This window comes from Martes martes (assembly GCF_963455335.1).
Source record: "Martes martes genome assembly, chromosome: 12".
NCBI classification, from domain to species: Eukaryota; Metazoa; Chordata; class Mammalia; order Carnivora; family Mustelidae; genus Martes; species Martes martes.
The window spans coordinates 9,512,505-9,529,614 of record NC_137900.1 but is presented as its reverse complement, the minus strand read 5'-3'; the positions used below and the strand labels follow the sequence as shown (position 1 = coordinate 9,529,614).

General features: G+C 51.7%; 1 protein-coding gene across 3 annotated transcripts in view; it reads left to right on the top strand.

Annotated features, from left to right (window-relative positions):
- The window catches only part of KANK1 (KN motif and ankyrin repeat domains 1), a 60,005-nt gene that overhangs the window by 17,850 nt on the left and 25,045 nt on the right, over window positions 1-17,110 (top strand). For 2 of the 3 annotated variants that reach the window (XM_080819669.1, XM_080819670.1), the window contains exon 2: window positions 12,838-15,495. In XM_080819669.1, coding sequence (XP_080675795.1) covers window positions 12,838-15,495 — 2,658 coding nt within the window. Of the gene's footprint in view, window positions 1-10,048; window positions 10,206-12,837; window positions 15,496-17,110 lie in introns of those variants that run through there. The other variant, XM_080819671.1, reaches the window with a different exon arrangement.

The window sequence follows — 17,110 nt, the reverse complement described above, 5'->3', positions numbered from 1 at the left end:
TTCAAGACAGATTTGGGGCCGAGCGTGTCTGCACCTGAGGGCGGGCACAGAGCGCTGGAGGAGAGGGCCCTGCCGTGTGGCGTGCCTCCCTGACGCACAGTGAGTGCCTTCTGTTAAAACACAGCCCGTTCCGTTCCCTTTCCACGTCCTTCCCTCCCAGCGACTCACCTGCAGCCTGGCATCTGGATTCTTCCAGCAGGTCCAGAGTAGAACTGATGCTACAGCAAGGGTAAGCTGCTTTGGGGGGCGTGGTTAGGCTGTGTTGTTGTGATGCTTCTGGAAAGGTGCTGCGGGATGAAATGGGCAGAGGACAAGGCCATGGGAGCTGTCCGCGCAAGCTCATCTGGTCTGACACCTGCTGCCATGCCCTGTCTTCTCCCCTCAGTCACGCAGCGTGCGGTGCTACGACGTTCCGTGGGAAGTGCAGTTGGAGGGTCATAGTCTGAAGGAACTTGTGGAAATTCCTGAGGCCCACCCCGCTTCTCATTTTATGCATGCGCACCTGGTCTCTGCATGGCCCATCTCAGGCCCCTGCAGCCCCGTGGCTTGTCCTTGAACTTGGAAGTATCGATAACTTCTGTTCTTGTTTTATGAAAGTTACACCTTCCCCCATCTAGGGGAGCCAGTCTAGACTGGCACGGAGTGAGGTGGTACTGTGCATGTGTGCACAGTGTGTTCAAGCACACTTTCCTCTCAGGACTTCTGTGGAGCTGAAAGCACGAGATTGTTCAGGAAAATTAGTGCAGACTCATGTCCCCGTATTAGAAGAGGATGTTTTGATTTGGCCATACTTTATTGCTAAAGATCAGGGATGTGGGTCGACTTTGGCTTTGGTTTTAGCTTACTTCCTTCCTATGTGGCTGATGCTGGACCCGGCCTTCCTCTCCCCCCAAGCGGCATCTCCTCACCGCATTCCCTGGGCCCCATGAGCCCCCACAGGCACACGCACATGCACGTCCCCTGCCCGGCCAGCCAGCCGCTCCCCCACCCACGCCCAGAGGCACAGTCCAGAGTGGACCTCAACATTGTAGCAAGCTCATTCGCTCAACACCTCAAGCCCTGGCTTCTCAGAACCGGGGAGAAGCAGCAGGGGGGCGGGGAGGCCTTCTGGGTCATCCGGGACGCCTCACCGGACAGCGGAGGGCGATCTGCTCACGGTAAATGATAACAGGCTGCAGGCTTGGATCTAAGCAGCCCACAACCATGCTGGGCGGCACGTCTGTTATTTCCCCAATTACTCAGCTGAAATACCATCCAACGTGCCAGCAGCCGGGAAATGGCAGAACCAGGGTCCAAACCCGGGCCGTCTGGCCCCAGAGTGCTGGCTCCTGTCATTACGTGTCTTCCCCCACCATTGCCGACCAATCTCTAGATGCCTCCGTGCTGAGTTTCTCATCTCCGCGTGTAGTGAGCACACTGTGTGCCCAGCAGTCGGGGGTAGGAGAAGAAATTCTACTTGATTCCTGTGCTCTCCACCGCCCTGCCCGAGACACCGTCTGGTGGGGGAAGACCCACACGTGCTTTGCTGGTCAGGATGTGTAGGCAGAGCGTTTCAGAGCAGAGGGAAGAAGGCGACCGGTTCCTCCGGGACAGAGCAGCTGGGGGTAAGTGAAGCTTTGACGAAGGTGGGCTGTTGGGGTTGAGGCAAAACGGTGTAGCTAATCCTGATGGACGAGAAGGGACCAGAATGAGCGAAGGTGGCTGGGCTTGAAAGTTGTTCCATAGGCTGAGCTGCAGGGTGGGAAGGAAACTGGGCAGGTCCTGGATTCGGGCCAAATGGTCGACTTTTGATGCCACAGAGAGGAACGTTAATTTTTTTCTTTCTTAAGATTTTATTTATTTATTGGAGAGAGAGAGGGGGAGAGCAGCAGAGGGACAGAGAAAGGGAGAAGCAGGCTCGATCCCAGGACCGCGGGATCATGACCCGAGCCAAAGGCAGACGCTTACGGGACTGAGCCACCTGGGCACCCCAGAAAGGAGCGTTTAGACTTTATTTTCTCTAATGGGGCTCCTGGCGTATCAATCAGCAACATTAATAATTGAGAAGCCTTCCACGTTTCCAGGGATACCTCAAACAAATGTAACATTCCTCGAAGAATATGTAATAGAGAAGAGCAAGAGCACCGGCCTGGTTAAAAGAAAAAAAAACAGGCTGCCTCGTTTGCATATACGAGCAACAGCAGAGTCTTGGCCGTGCTCCCCGGTGACCGGATGGTGGCACTTCTGTCCCCCCAAAACGCTAAGGCACAAGCGAAGGAGGCTCATCGTCATCTCCAACTCTCATTCTCTCTGCCTACACATAGACATAAATGTGCAATTTATTTTGAAATCATTTCAAACTTGCCGAAAACTTAAAAGAAATTCTCCTACCTCCTCCGCCCTGATTCTGACCTCCCCAGTGGTTCACACTTAACCCCATCTACTCCATCTCCTTCCGTGTGTGCGCAGGGGGCGGGGCCTGCCTGGGCCATGCCTCTCGGGCTTCAGCAGCCCAGAACAGTTCTCGGCCTTTCCTTTCCTGCACGGCCTTTCCTTTTCTGCATGACCTTGATGGACTTTTTTAAAGATTTATTTATTGGGACGTCTGGGCGGCTCAGACAGGTCCTGATCTCAAGGTCTTGGGATCGCGCCCCAAAGCAGTCTCCCTGCTCTGCCCGGAGTCTGCTTCTCTCTCCCCACTCTGGCTCTCTGCCTCTCTCTCTGCCTCATTCTCACTCTCAAATAAATAAAATCTTTTTAAATTTTTTATTGATTTTAGAGAGAGAATGCATGAGAGTGAGCTAGAGGTGGGGCAGAGGGAGAGAGGCAATCTTCAAGCAGACTTTCCACTGAGCGCTGAGCCCAAGGCAGGGCTCGATCTCACAACCCTGAGGTCATGACCTGAGCCAAAACCAAAGAGTCGGGTTCTTAACCGACTGAGCTACCCAGGCATCCTGACCCCGTCTTTAAATAGCTGATCTGAGGTGTGCTGACATTGGAGAATAACTCGTGGGCAAGCACGTGTTCTCGGAGTTCTCGATGTTGTCTGCACCTCAGGCCCTGGGGGCCACCTGCAGCGAGATCCTTGTCAGGCAGGCTGACTCTGACAGGTGACTCTGGGGACAGACTGACCTGAAACTGAGCTTGTCAGAAACCAGCTTAGTGAGTGGAAGACTTGGATTTTAGCGTGTGCTGCTTGGCTTCTCCCAGACCCGACCCTCTATCTGTAGCCTTTGCATCAGCTAAATCAGCACCTGGGAAGGTGTGGGGAGAGTGGGGGCTGGGGTGGGAGCAGTCAGGGGGTAGTTACATGCCAGCTGGCCTTCCCTCCCGTGCAGACACACTTGTTGGCTGTCAGGGACAATGCTCCTGCCTCACAGACGTATTCAGTCTCTGCGGTTCCCCTCCTAGAGTTTCAAGTGCAGAGCCCGTGTGTCCTCTGCATCCCAGAGCGCTAAGTCAGACCCTCACCCGTGCCACACGTGTCCCTCCCGGAGTAAATTTAATCATGTTTTAATGACCTTCAGAAAAGGAAATCCTATCATTTTTCTCTGCAGTGAGTCATCCACTGTTTTAAAGAAAAATATTTTCTTTTTTGACAGCATAATGAGGTCATGGAGAGAGCCCCCAAGGGCAAGTCCCGAGAGCTGATCCTGGTCCCCAGCCCAGCCCAGAGTAGCTGAGCTTGTCAAGCTTTCCCAGTAGGCCATAGGTCATCCCAAATGCAGATTCTAAGTTCTGGTGGTTTTAACATTACGGCTGGCACTTAGCATCGAGTTGTTTTAAAACTCAGCTCCGTGCAAAGGATTTGTGACACCAAGAGAAACATTCATGGGGACTTGGATGCTGAAGATCTGATCATTTCACTCCCTTATTTAGAACCCTTTGATAGCTTCTCAGTGCACTTAGGAGCCAAAAACCGGACTCCCAGGGCCCTGCCTGGCTGGGGTGTGGTCGCCTGTCTGCCTCACTAGGGGCACGGCCCTCTGTTCGGTGTCTAAACGGGACAGGTTGGGTGTGTGCATTTTCTTTACCTGAGAGCTTCTCCCATTGCGTTCTCCCCTGCAAGCATACACCCTGCCCGGTTCCCAGCACCCTTCTCCAGTCCAGCCCTGTCCCAGCGCGATCCATACCCCCCGCCCCCCGCTCTGTCCAGCTCGCTCCCTGGGCTTGACTTTCACTGCGCTCCTCACCGCTGGCCCTTCCTTTCTGCAGCCCCTTGTCTGTCCCCTCCTGTACTTCACACGTTCACCTACAGGCTCTCTGTCTGATTTGCTGAGCAGCCCCTAGCCGGGTTTCACACACAGTAGGTACTTAATAAATATTTCCTGAATAAAAGAATAAAATCCTTCTTTCAGTCGGGTCATTGCACCTTCCCTAGATTAGCATGCTTCTCGTGGGCTGTGGGATTCTGGAGCCGGTATGGAAGGGGGTAGTGGTGGGAGACAGTGGAAGGTGTGGGGATGGCGTGCAGGTTAGTGGCTATGGGCAAAGGCTCTGACACCTAGTAGGTGCTCACTGTGTGTGTGAATGGATGGGCGGGTGTGCTAACTGGGAGGGGCGACGAGCGGGTGGGAAAGGAATTCTTCCATAATGGAAGAGCAGGAGGAAATCTCATCTGTCCTACGTCATTTTAAAGCAGAATGAGGAACGCTTACCTTGTCCTCCTCCTTTTTGTGTGTTCTGCACCAAATGGGGTTGCTCGTCGATTGGGTACCAGGAAGGTCCTCGGGTCTGAAAGTCTTAGTGCTAACAGCGCCATCAGCAGAACTTTCCTGTTAAACCTGTCCGGAAGTATCTATCCCACTTCACTGTTTTCTTTGTCCCACTCATTTGAGCCTAGAAAAGTTGATTTGCTAACTCAGTTGCTCTCATACTTTGAGTAATTAACTTCGTGGGAACGTCCCTCTCTCTCTCTCATCCTCTGGTTTGCTTTCCTGCCTCTCTGCCCGAGCTCATGTGGAGTCTTTTCGACGGCTTCTAACAACGGGAGGCTTGCAACTCTGCTGCTTTTAAATATGGGGATCCATGATAATTATGTGCTTCTCGGGGACTGACTCAGCTCTTGGGGCAAAGCCTTCATGCACCATGGGAGTGGAGACGGTGCGGTTATGGGAATCAGCAGAGTTGTTCAGTTTCAGCAGTTCAGGGGAGCATCTGGTGAAGAAAAAGACATTAAAAGCATGGAAGTTGTGGCCCGCGGGTGTAATTATTTCTCATGGTGCCATCACTCAGCCAGTAATCAGGCCTATAGAGTGCAGCGGCGAGACCAGAAGTCATTGGATGCTCACACATAGATAAAGTAATAATATCAAAGTTTTGTCCGTTGAAAAGTCCACCAGGACGTAGTAGTCCAGAACCCTCCGGTGGGTTTTGCTCAGACTAAAGACTGCCTCAGTGGGGCAGCCTGTGTAGAAAAGTGTTTAGCGTTTTCTTCCTCGAAAGTGGCATTTTTTTTTAACCCTGTCCCTGGAGTAGGATGTTACGGTCCCCCTGAGAAGTGGGGGCATGGAGACTGTGATTTCTGTGACCCAAGTTCTCGATCGCTCTATGGGAAGTTTTGACTCTCCTCCCTGTCCTGGGCACAGGCCGTTTCTGCCTGAGCACAGCAGACGTTCTGGACGGATAATCTGCCATTGAGGAGGGTGGGGCTGTCTGCCCACTGTGGGATGTTCAGCAGCAACCCTGCCCTCCCTCCACGAGATGCCACTAGCACCCCCTTCCCGTGGTGATGACCGAAAAGGTGTCCAGATATTGCCATATGTCCCTCATGGGGCAAAAATCACCCCCTGTGGAGAACCACCGCTACTAGGTTAACCCTGTGACTAATTTACTACCATCTAGTCTAATCTCCCACACTCCCAGAGAGTGCATTTTTTTTTTTTTGTCTGCTCAAACCAAGTATTGTTTGGAGAGTAAATTTTATTTCCTTGAGAAGTGAAGATCCTATAAAACCTTTTGTTAATCTGAATTTATTTGGGGGGCACCTGGCTGGCTCATTCAGTAGGGTGACTGTGACTCTTGATCTCAGGGTCTTGAGTTCAAGCCCCACATTGGGCATAGTGCTTGCTTAAAAGAAAGAAAGAAGTTGGGCAACTAGGTAGCTCAGTCAGTTGAGCATTCGGCTCTTGATTTCAGCTTAGGTCCTGGTCTCGGGCATGAGAATGAGTCCCCCATGGGGCTCTGAGCTGAGGGCAGAGCCTGCTTGAGATTCTCTCTCCCTCTGTTCCTCCCCCACTTGCACTCGCGCTCTCTCTCTTTAAAAAAAAAAAAAAAAAGTGTTATTTTCGAGATATCCATACCTCCATTTCACTTTGCTAATGCAGATAAACTGCAAGGAAACTTTAAATTTTTCTTGAGGCCATAATTGGGCCCCTTTCACAGAGCTCTAAGTTTTATAGGTGGTAAATATATAAATGAAGAGTAGAATTACCATCAGTTTGTTGATTTCAGCTTCTCTCTGAACACAAGGGAATTTGCTCTGGACTTGGGACATTGTCTCTACTTAGTGTTGTTTTCATTTGGTGTTTGGTTACCCCAAACTGCAGACCGTAGAAAGTGGGTCATGAGAGAGAAGCGGGAAGAGGGTCTCTGATACCGTTGGTGTGTAGGAAGTAGGTCAGCTCAGAGATGATGTCAACCCAAGAAGCCATGCACCCGCTGTTAGTGGCCCGTCTCCTTACATTGATGCAACAGGATAAATTCTGGTGATTCCACCTCTTTGTTTCATTTTTGCCTCGTATTTTACTTGGGTTTTATCCCCACATACCCTGCTGCCCACTAGACTGTGAGTCTTATGAAAAGTGGGGACCTTATCTCTTGTTCACACTGTGTCCCCTGCTCTTAGGACAGAGCCTGGTAAATAGTAACAGCAGATAAATGGATGGACAGATGGATGGATGGACGGATGTATGGATGGGTGGATGGACGGATGGATGGATGGATGGATGGATAGATGGATATTATTACTAAAGACTGTTTTTCTTTATCAATATTAATTGTGAGTCGAGTGTACAAATAAATTTTTTATTTGGTTGGTCCTCGTGTCACACTTGAGGATGATAACATTCTAATTGGTCCCCTTGAATTTAATCTCTTGGCCTACCTTGGTCCAGTCCACACACAGAGTCAAGACAGTCTGAGTCAAGGCCTTTTTAGCCTCTAGCGTGGGGCTGGGTGTGCCCCGCAGGGTGACTGTAAGTGGACCAGATCCCCCTGGTCTGGGACCTGAGTCTGGTGGCCTCTTTCGTACTCAGCCACTCCCCAGCTCTTCTGACCTTGTCCGTCCTCGGGCCGCACCAGCAGTCTCTGCCTTGGGCCTTGGCCCTTTTTCTCTGTCATCACTTGCCTTCCCTTAAAAACTCAGCTCTCGGTTAACACCATTCTGTTTTGATTAATTATTCACGTATGAGCATATTCTCGTCGATAATATGCCTTTGTAACTGATCTCAATGAGTGTTATGTTTAGGGTGTTTGGCGTTTATTTCCCAGCAGACTGTACCTCCTTTTATTTCTTATAATCCTTCCTCCTACTCTTTCCACTGAATAGGACCATTTTCTGCACCCAATTAAGCTTTTAATAAATGCTATATAATGAAGGCAGAGGCGGTGCCAGGAGCAGTCTCCACCACTGGATTTCCAGACATTTAGAAAATTCTTGTAAACCCCAGGGGACAGCCCTGTGATTCCAGAATATTTTGTTGGAAGCTGTTACTTTCAGGATTCCATTTGCAGACAAAGCCAGTGGTTCTTGGCTATATATAAACAGGCATAACCCTTTTAGTCCAAAAAAAAGGTTTCAGGCAGTTAAGAGTCTCTTTATAACCCACTTAGAGAGTTTTTTAAGAAGTGTTGTTTTTATTCTTTCCTGATTATTCTTGAATTAATAAAAATTTCTGTAATAAAAAAATTTTATTGTAGCCTCTCCCCAGTTAATCATTTAATGTTCTTCTTCTTTTCAAGATCTGGTCTTAATTTTTTGTGGGGGAGGGGAGACACGGAGGAGAGATTGCCATATCCATTAGAATTCAGTGTAGATCCAAGTAACAGAGACACAACACACAGAATAGTTTCTCTTTCTTTTATATAGATGTATAGAGGTGGCTTCCCAGGTGTCGTATATTAGCTCTGATCTGCAGAGCTCTTAGAGATCCAGGATTTTTCTAGCACTTTGTCCTTCCATCCCTATGTGTGAACTCACAGTCCTGTGAGGGAGCTAGTGTTCTAGTTGTCACATCTTCATTCCGGGCAGCAGGATGGAGGACGTGACAAAGAAGAAAGGAGGCCGGAGAACTATTCCTGTGTCTTTGAAGGGAGGTTCTGGGGGGTTGCTTTATGATGTTTCTGCATATGGCATACTAATAGTAAAAGAGGCCAGGGAAATACAGTCTTTTTATGTGCCCAGCTAAACCGGGAGTCCTGTTAGTTTCCAGGATGGGTTCATACATACAGAGGAACATCGGGGTGTCTTCCATGGCTGCCCCGTACATCTCCCTCCTGAACAAACTTTCCTGGAGTTTATTTCAATACATTTTCCCTTGCTTTCCGGTAACTTCTTACAATCTTATAAATATTTTTTAAAAGATAACCATGTGTTGTAAAAATGTATAAAATATAAGAAACAACATAAAAACCACCCATGATTCCACAACCTGAAGATAACCACTGAAACAGCTTCACGGAAAAATTGTCTTTTACAGACAATACAGAGCAAGTAACTTCTGCCTACAGAATATTAAGATATTCTTAAAAATTCATTACATGCTACTGTATATTCAGTTATTCCTTCAGGAAACATGTTTAAACATCTACATAGTTCCCCACATCTTATTAAGTGATGTGTATGATTGGAAAGGGAGAGCTGTGAAGGAAATATCAAAAATTAATTTCGTTGCTCTTAACATCCTTAATCAAGCACAGAGAGAGAAGACCTACACAAGTGAAGTTGGGAAATCCATCAGAGCCTTATTTGTGTTGCTGTATGTGAATGCCTTATTTGTGTTGCTGTATGTGAAGGTACCCCAGAAAGCAGGAGGTAAAAATGACACTGGGTGTCTTCACCTAATTGTAGAACATACAGTGGGCAGCTGATTGCAGAAATGACACCTTGAGAAACCCAGGTTGCTCTTTTTAGGTGCTGGGGATGGAATTCGGATCCTGGCTCCTTAGGATAGTCTGATTTAAGCAGTATTAGGAAATTGTCAAGCCCAACATGGTTAAATTCTAACCTTTCCTGAGTCCCAGATGTAGAAGTCCAGAGTTTGTTTGGGGGATAATTCAGCATGACCTATGCCTTTTGTGAACTTCACAACTAACTAAAGATGGGCCGGCGGCCAGTTAAGTTTCACTGAAAAATGTGATGTGCTTTGTTGTGTTCTAAATCCTGACATCAAGTCGTGCATTAAAAAAAAGAAGAAGAAGAAAAGAAAAAAAGCATTTTGAAGAGAAACAGATAAAACAAAAATTAACCTTTTCTACTGAAAATGGGTAAAATAACAATGTTAAGAAATACACAGGAAAATCTTGGGGTTCTACCAAAATGTTGATATTTCTCCTAAGGGGTGAGAGCTGAGTGACTTTTTTCATTCTTTAAATGGCCTGGAGGTGATTTTTTTTTTTTTAATTGACATAAGCAGGGAATACTTTTGTAGCTGGAAAAAGGTGGGGTGTTTCAAAGAACTTCTTAGCAAGGGCAAAGGCTTGGTTGGGATTAAGACTTAAGGCATAACTGCTTGTGGCTGGTGAGGAGCCAAGAGCCGGGAAGCGTTCCCGCAGCGCCCCCGGACCAGCCAGGACTGCGGGGGCCGCTTGGAGAACCTGCTGGGGACAGTGGCCCTATTGTGCCTGGAACTTCCACAGGTGACCGAGGGCGGGAGCACACACACTCTCCTTGGGAAGTGACGGGTACCGCGGACACAGAGCCTCTGTCTGGAGTGTTTAAGCCGCGGCTGCATGTGTGCGCCTGGCCGCGACCGGCCCGAAGAACACACGTTTTCGCCAGATCCCGGTTTCCTGTTTCCATTAAGAGAGCGGGGAATGCCGAGCCGCTGAGTGGGCCGGGGGTGGTGTCCCCGGAGCCGCAGGGAGACTTCATTGGTGAGACCTGGGCCTATGGTGTTCGCGCGTGGCCCGGCGAAGTGTGCACGAACGTTGAACCTCCTTTCCTTAGGGGGTGAAGACCGACGGAGGGCGTCCGAGGCAGGGCCGGGCCCAGTGCGAGCCAGCTGGTGAGCGGGGCGGCGGGGCGGGCGCCCCGGGGCGGGGGGCGCTGCGGCGGGCGCCGAGCTGGGAGCGGGCCGGCCGGCGGGGCGGGCGCCGGGTGGCTGCGCTGCGGGCGGGAGGTCCGGGCGGCGGGGAGCGGAGCCTTGCGGGCGCCCGGGGTGGGGGTGAGCTACCGACGGGATCGGTGGGCGCCCAAGAGGAGGGCTGAGCTGCCGGCGGCCATGAGGCCGGTGGGGGGCGGAGCGCAGCGGGCACCCCCTCGGAGGGCGTTTTTCGGGCGCCGCTGGACGTGCGGCCGGCTGCGACCCGGCCGGTGCGGAGCACAGCGCAGCGGGCGCCCCCCTCCCCCGGAGGTGCCCGACGGGGGGTGGAGCGCAGCAGGCGCCGGGGAGGGGGGTGGGTGGCCGCCTGCCCGCGGAGCGCAGCGCGGGGCGGGTAAGGGGCTGGTCCCTGGGCTGAGCCCCCTGTGGCCTGGAGGAGCCACAGCCCAATTTTAGAATCGCCGGCTCCTGGCTCCTGTCCGTCAGATCCGCCTGCTTTTGCCTGACACCCGAGCCCGCAGCTTCTCTTTGCTTGTGGAATTCAGACAGCCCTGGAAACAGGTCGGGCTGCATATTTGGAGTGAGCGCGTTGTCCGTGTGGGTTAAAAAGGCAAGAAAGAGAGAAGGAGAGACGCGTTCTGGTAGCACGAGCACAAGTTTCCAGGTGCCGGCTCATCATCAGCTCACCCTTACTTAGGTGAGAAAGTGATTGAGGCTGAGCACCTCGTTCCAGTAGAATTCTCTTTCCATGTTTTAGAAATGAAATCGAGGGCCTGGGTGCGGACAGCGAGAACAGTTTAATATTGTTTTAAATCAGGGCATGAAGAATACACAGCTCTGTTGCCTGGCAGTCTTTTTGTACTTTTCTTTCCAACTTTTCAGAGGAAAGAGGGCAAATGGGAGGTGGAAGGTTCACTCAGAGCATTCCCACTGTCAGGTGGAAATGTTCAGCAGGGTTTGGACTGGAAGGGCAGGCAGGAAACGCACAGTGCTGGAAAGTCTTGACGACAGTCGGGTGGGTTTTTAGACCCAGGATAGGAGCAGGGGTACAAAATGGCTTGCATTTTCACTGATTGCTTTCGGGTACTTTCCATAGCTCAAAGAATGCAGAGCTTGTTATGATGATTTTGAGGAAAACACATTACTTAATCCTACAATGTAAACAAACAAAAACGGCCTTGCTTTTCAACTTGAAATGCACAGCTCAGGTCACTAGCAAGGTCTGTGCCTTGAAAAAGTTCTTGCGTTTCCTTTTCTAAATGTTTGGTTTAGCCAGAAGTAGCATTTACTGAATGCCACAGGGATCCAGTGTGTGGAGTATAGGTTTGCTTTTATTTTCATTCTCTTTTGCATCTGTTTGGATATGTTAAAATGCAAAACAAGGTATTCCTGGAGTATGGAATGGTATGTCCAAAAGAAATCAAAGAGGAGGAATTGGGGCAAGGTTTTGGTGGTGGTGGTGGTTTTAAAAGGGAAGACACAAAACAGAGTTGAAGTCTGTTCTCCGACTGTGTTCCTGCGTCAGTCATCAGCCCCTGGGTCCTGGCTCTCTCAGCGAGGGCTGGCTCAAGGCAAACTGTGATCTTCTGAAGGTGGTCAGGCACAAAGGGTGCCCTTGGCCGCCCTTTAGAAAGGCTGCAAAGCCTGCCTAAGAGTGATTGCTGTGAGGCCTCCTGTCCCAAGCTTCCTGGATCTGTGCTGATTTGGTCCGTTCTTCTGACTTTGCACTTTTGGTGCCTCAGTGTTCAGTTTATAAAAATAAGAGTCTTAAGGACTGCTCTCTAGACTTCAGCAGACTGTAGACAACAAAAGAGATGATCCCCTCGAAATGCGTTCAAGTCTTTCCAATATATTCTTTTCAAAAATAAAGTGTTTAGTGAGGACTTAATATGTGCTTGGCTCTTTAAAAACCACTATCTCATTACATTCTTCTAACAACCTTATGAGGTAAATACTTGTATTTCCATTTTTACTCAGGGTTAAACTGAAGTTCCAAGGGGTTTATTAACTTATTCACTCAGCTGTTAAGTTGCAGATCCAGGATTAGAACAGAAAGACGTCTGTCAACTCCTAAATCATACTGCTCCGCTACACTGCACCATACACAAATACTAGTGGTTTGGTTTGGTTTGGTTTGGTTTTTTTAAGATTTTATTTATTTATTTGACAGACAGAGATCACAAGTAGGCAGAGAGGCAGGCAGAGAGAGAAGGAAGCAGGCTCCCTGCTGAGCAGAGAGCCCGATGCGGGGCTGGATCCCAGGACCCTGGGATCATGACCTGAGCCAAAGGCAGAGGCTTTAACCCACTGAGCCACCCAGGCGCCCCTGGTTTGGTTTTATTAAAGATTTTATTTATTTATTTGGCAGAGAGACACAGCAAGAGAGGGAACACAAGCAGGGGGAGTGGGAGAGGGAGAAGCAGGCTTCTCACGGAGCAGGGAGCCTGATGCGGGACTCGATCCCAGGACCCCAGGATCATGACCCGAGCCAAAGGCAGATGCTTAATGACTAAGGCACCCAAGTGCCCCCCCAATAGTAGCTTTTATAAACAAGTATATTATATGGCATTATAATGTTCTCTTCTCGCTCTCCTAGGGAAAGCAGAGGGTGTTCTGAATGGAAATCATGACAAGGAACAGAAGGATCCTTATTTTGTGGAGACCCCCTACGGTTATCAGCTAGACTTAGATTTCCTCAAGTACGTGGATGACATACAGAAAGGAAACACCATCAAGAAACTGAACATCCAGAAGAGGCGGAAGCCATCTGTGCCATGCCCGGACAGCAGGGCCGCGCCCGGCCAGCAGGGTGCGTGGGCTTCCACTGAATCCCTCTCCTCCTCCAACAGTGATGACAACAAGCAGTGCCCCCACTTCCTCCTCGCCAGAAGCCAAGTGACATCGACGCCAACCCCAAGGCCCCCTGCCCCTCTGGAGACCTCGCCCACTTTTCTGACCGTCCCGGAGAGTCGGCAGCTGCCTCCACCCTCACCACAGCTCCCAAAGCACAACCTTCATGTCACCAAGACCCTGATGGAGACCCGGAGAAGACTGGAACAGGAGAGAGTCACCATGCAGGTGGCGCCTGGTGAGTTCCGCAGGCCCAGGCTGGCCAGTTTTGGAGGCCTGGGCTCCACGGGCTCACTGTCCTCCTTCATGGGTTCTGGAAACCACAATCCTGCCATGCACCCACTTCAGAACGGATACCAAGGCAACGGGGACTACGGTGGCTATGTCCCAGCTGCTGCCACCACATCATCCATGGGGAGCTCCATCCGCCACAGCCCCCTGAGCTCAGGGATCTCCACTCCGGTGACCAACGTGAGCCCCGTGCACCTGCAGCACATCCGCGAGCAGATGGCCATCGCCCTGAAACGCCTGAAGGAGCTCGAGGAGCAGGTGCGAACCATCCCCGTGCTCCAGGTCAAGATCTCGGTCCTACAAGAGGAGAAGCGGCAGTTGGCCTCGCAGCTGAAAAACCAGAGAGCTCCAGCGCAGAACGACATCGGTGGCGTGAGGCCGCGGTCCTACAGCGCTGGGAACGCGTCCCAGCTGGAGGAGCTGTCCCGGGCCCGGCGGGGCGGCGGGGAGCTGTACATAGACGACGAGGAGGAGATGGCGAGCGTGGAGCAGAGCGCGCACAGCATCCGGGAGTTCCGGCAGCTCGCGGCGGACATGCGTGCCCTGGAGCAGAAGATCCGCGACAGCGGCGGTGAGGCGACCCCGGGGCTCCGCGAGGGCGGCGAGTACCGCTCCGTGGCGGTGGGAGCCGACGAGCGCATGGACCACGTGGTCGTGTACCGCAGGGGCCCCGGGGCCTGTCGGGACGCTGCCGTGGGGACCGTCGCGGAGACGAGGAGCTGCGGGGTCGGCGTGACAGAGGCCATGCTGGGGGTGACCACGGAGGCCGACAAAGAAATTGAGCTGCAGCAGCAGACCATAGAGGCCCTGAAGGAGAAGATCTACCGCCTGGAAGTCCAGCTCAGAGAGACCACCCATGACCGCGAGATGACAAAACTCAAGCAGGAGCTGCAGGCCGCCGGCTCGAGGAAGAAGGTGGACAAGGCGGTGACGGCCCAGCCGCTTGTGTGCAGCAAGATGGTGGAGGCCGTGGTGCCCACGAGGGACCAGACGGCTGGCCGGCACGTGGACGTGGCCGACGCGGGCGTCGGGACCTCCGTGCAGACGTGCAGCGTGGCGGTCTCCTGCCAGCCCGCTTGTGAGACCAGAGCCGCGGGGCCGGAGCTGCCCATGAATCGGTGGGTCGTCAAGGAACGGGTGGAGACGCGGGACCAGGGTGCGGGGAGGTCGGTGGAGATGAGCGACCGGAGCGTGGGTGTGGAGATCAGCGTCTGCGAAACAGGCAGCAACACGGAGGAGTCTGTGAACGACCTCTCGCTCCTCAAGACCAACCTGCATCTCAAGGAGGTGCGATCGATCGGCTGCGGAGATTGCTCTGTTGACGTGACCGTCTGCCCCCCGAAGGAGTGCACGTCCCGGGGCTTGAGCACGGAGGCCGTGCCCCAGGTGGAGGCCGCTGTCATGGCGGTGCCTGCGACCACAAGCCGGCACACCAGTACCATCTGGGAGCAGGTGGACCAGTCCACCAACACCGAGATGGCCACCCTTGTGGACTCCTGCACCAACACCTCCCTCAGCACTTTGGACAAGCAGACCAGCACCCAGACCGTGGAGACGCGGACCGTGGCCATCGGAGAAGGCCGTGTTAAGGATGTCAACTCCTCCGCCAAGATGCGGTCCGTTGGAGTGGGAACGGTGCTCTCCGGCAGCTCTGGGCTCGACAGGCCATCGGCTGTGAAGACCAAAGAGTCAGGTGTGGGGCAGATAAATATTCAGGACAACTATCTGGTTGGTCTCAAGATGAGGACCATAGCTTGTGGTCCTCCCCAGTTGACTCTGGGGCTGGCAGCCAGCAGGAGGAGTGTAGGTGTTGGGGATGAGCCTGTTGGAGAGTCCACAGAGGACCCCCAGCCCCAGGCTCCTTCTGGAACGATGAGCGGCTTGGATCACTACATCGAGCGTGTCCAGAAGTTGCTGGCGGAGCAGCAGAAGCTGCTGGCTGAGAACTACAGTGAACTGGCGGAAGCTTTCGGGGAGCCGCACTCACAGATCGGCTCTCTGAACTCGCAGCTCATCAGCACGCTGTCCTCCATCAACTCCGTCATGAAGTCGGCAGGCACGGAGGAGCTGAGGAACTCGGAGCTGCCGAAAATGAGTCTGGGCCAAGTCACAGGTAGGTGGCGTTCCGGGGGACCTGGGGATGAGGAAGGGCAGGGACGATGTACTTCAAGGGGGTGTGGATATTTTCACCCACTCGAATCATTTTTTGGAACCCGGAGGAAGGCTCAGAATGGTCATGGGTAGAATGAACACCAAGAATCACAACCCGCCAGGAGCTCTGCTGATTCCCGTTGTCTGAGGGTTTCACAGGGCTCGGGCCGAGGACTGTGGCTAGGAGCGGCAAAGCAGGCTCGGGCTGGCTGGCCTAGGGGCTGCCTTCCGGGGCTGCTGGTTTGCTACGATATCTTCTAGTTACGCATTTACTCATTTTATGCAGGACAGCGGGCAAAAGTCCCACAGTGTTTGTGACCATAGTGACCAGTACGTACTCAATAAAAATGACGGGCATGACGTGTTCTTAATTAAAACTTTGATGGAGGTAGAGAGATTGCATTAATTCATTTATTAATTCAGCAAATAACGATTCTGTGGCTGCTCTCTTCCAAGCACAGGTGTAGGCTTCTGTCCTCGCGGTGCTTACATTCTGGGTGAGGACACCGTATGTCAGGGGGTGACTCGTGCCCTGTAGAAAAGAACTCCAGTTACAGGGAGAGTGAGTGTTGATGGTCGGGGTGGCAGCGGCTGGAGGTGGGGGGGGTCCAGAGAGGCCTCTCTGATAAGGGCCTCCGGAGCCAGAGAAGGGACCTTCCCCACGGTCAATTGTGAGAGGTGCTTAAGGTGTCGTCTTTCTCATCCTTTCCTCATTGAGATTCCTGCTCACCACCACTTTTCCTTAAACTGAAACTAACTGAGAAATTACCCTGGGAGATTTTATGACCTATAACATTTCCCTGCGAGCCTCGTTAACATGCCTTCCCTTTCACCTGTCTCTAAGCGGTCCTCGTGTCCTCCTGGGACAGGGCTCTGTTCCCGGCTCTCCCGCTCTCGAACCAGCATGACCTGGAGAGGAAACATCACCCTTCTTTACGCTTCACTTGTAAACTGGGGATTCGAAGGGCACCCATCCCGTGAGGTGTCAGGAGAGCCCTTTGTTGTCCTTGGTGGTGTTGCTAGTAGTGTGTCCCGTGGGGCTTCTTTGGTTGGCAAGTTAAAGTGTAGTTGAGGTTTGGGAAGCTACCAAAACGTGCCCTCCGCGCTGACCAGGTGCTGCAGGTGAAATGAATTCAGGTAAACGCTGCAGGTGATTTGATGAGTGCACACTGAATTTAATTGGTTGTGAAAATGTGCAGTAGGGACTGAATCGTGAGTAAACCATTGACAAATTTTTACATTCCTTGTTTTCCTTTCCAGTCAAAAGGGTAGTGGTTAAAACAGACTAAAATTGATTCTTTTTCTGTCTTCCCACGTGTCCACTTCCAAACCCGAATTCATATTAGTTTTTAGTCAGCGTGCTGTGGGACAGATAGTTTATTGTAGAAGAAAAAACCGAGCATGATGATGACGGTGAATGGGCGGGGTTTCTGCCTTTTAGAGTCCAGCCTAGTTAAGTGTACAGAGGGGTCATTTTAGAGTAAATAGGATAAAAATGACATGTGGACTGAAGCGAAGGCTTAAGTAATCATAGGTCTGTTTCCACTTCTTTTTAAAAAGTCTGAGGTCAGATGTGA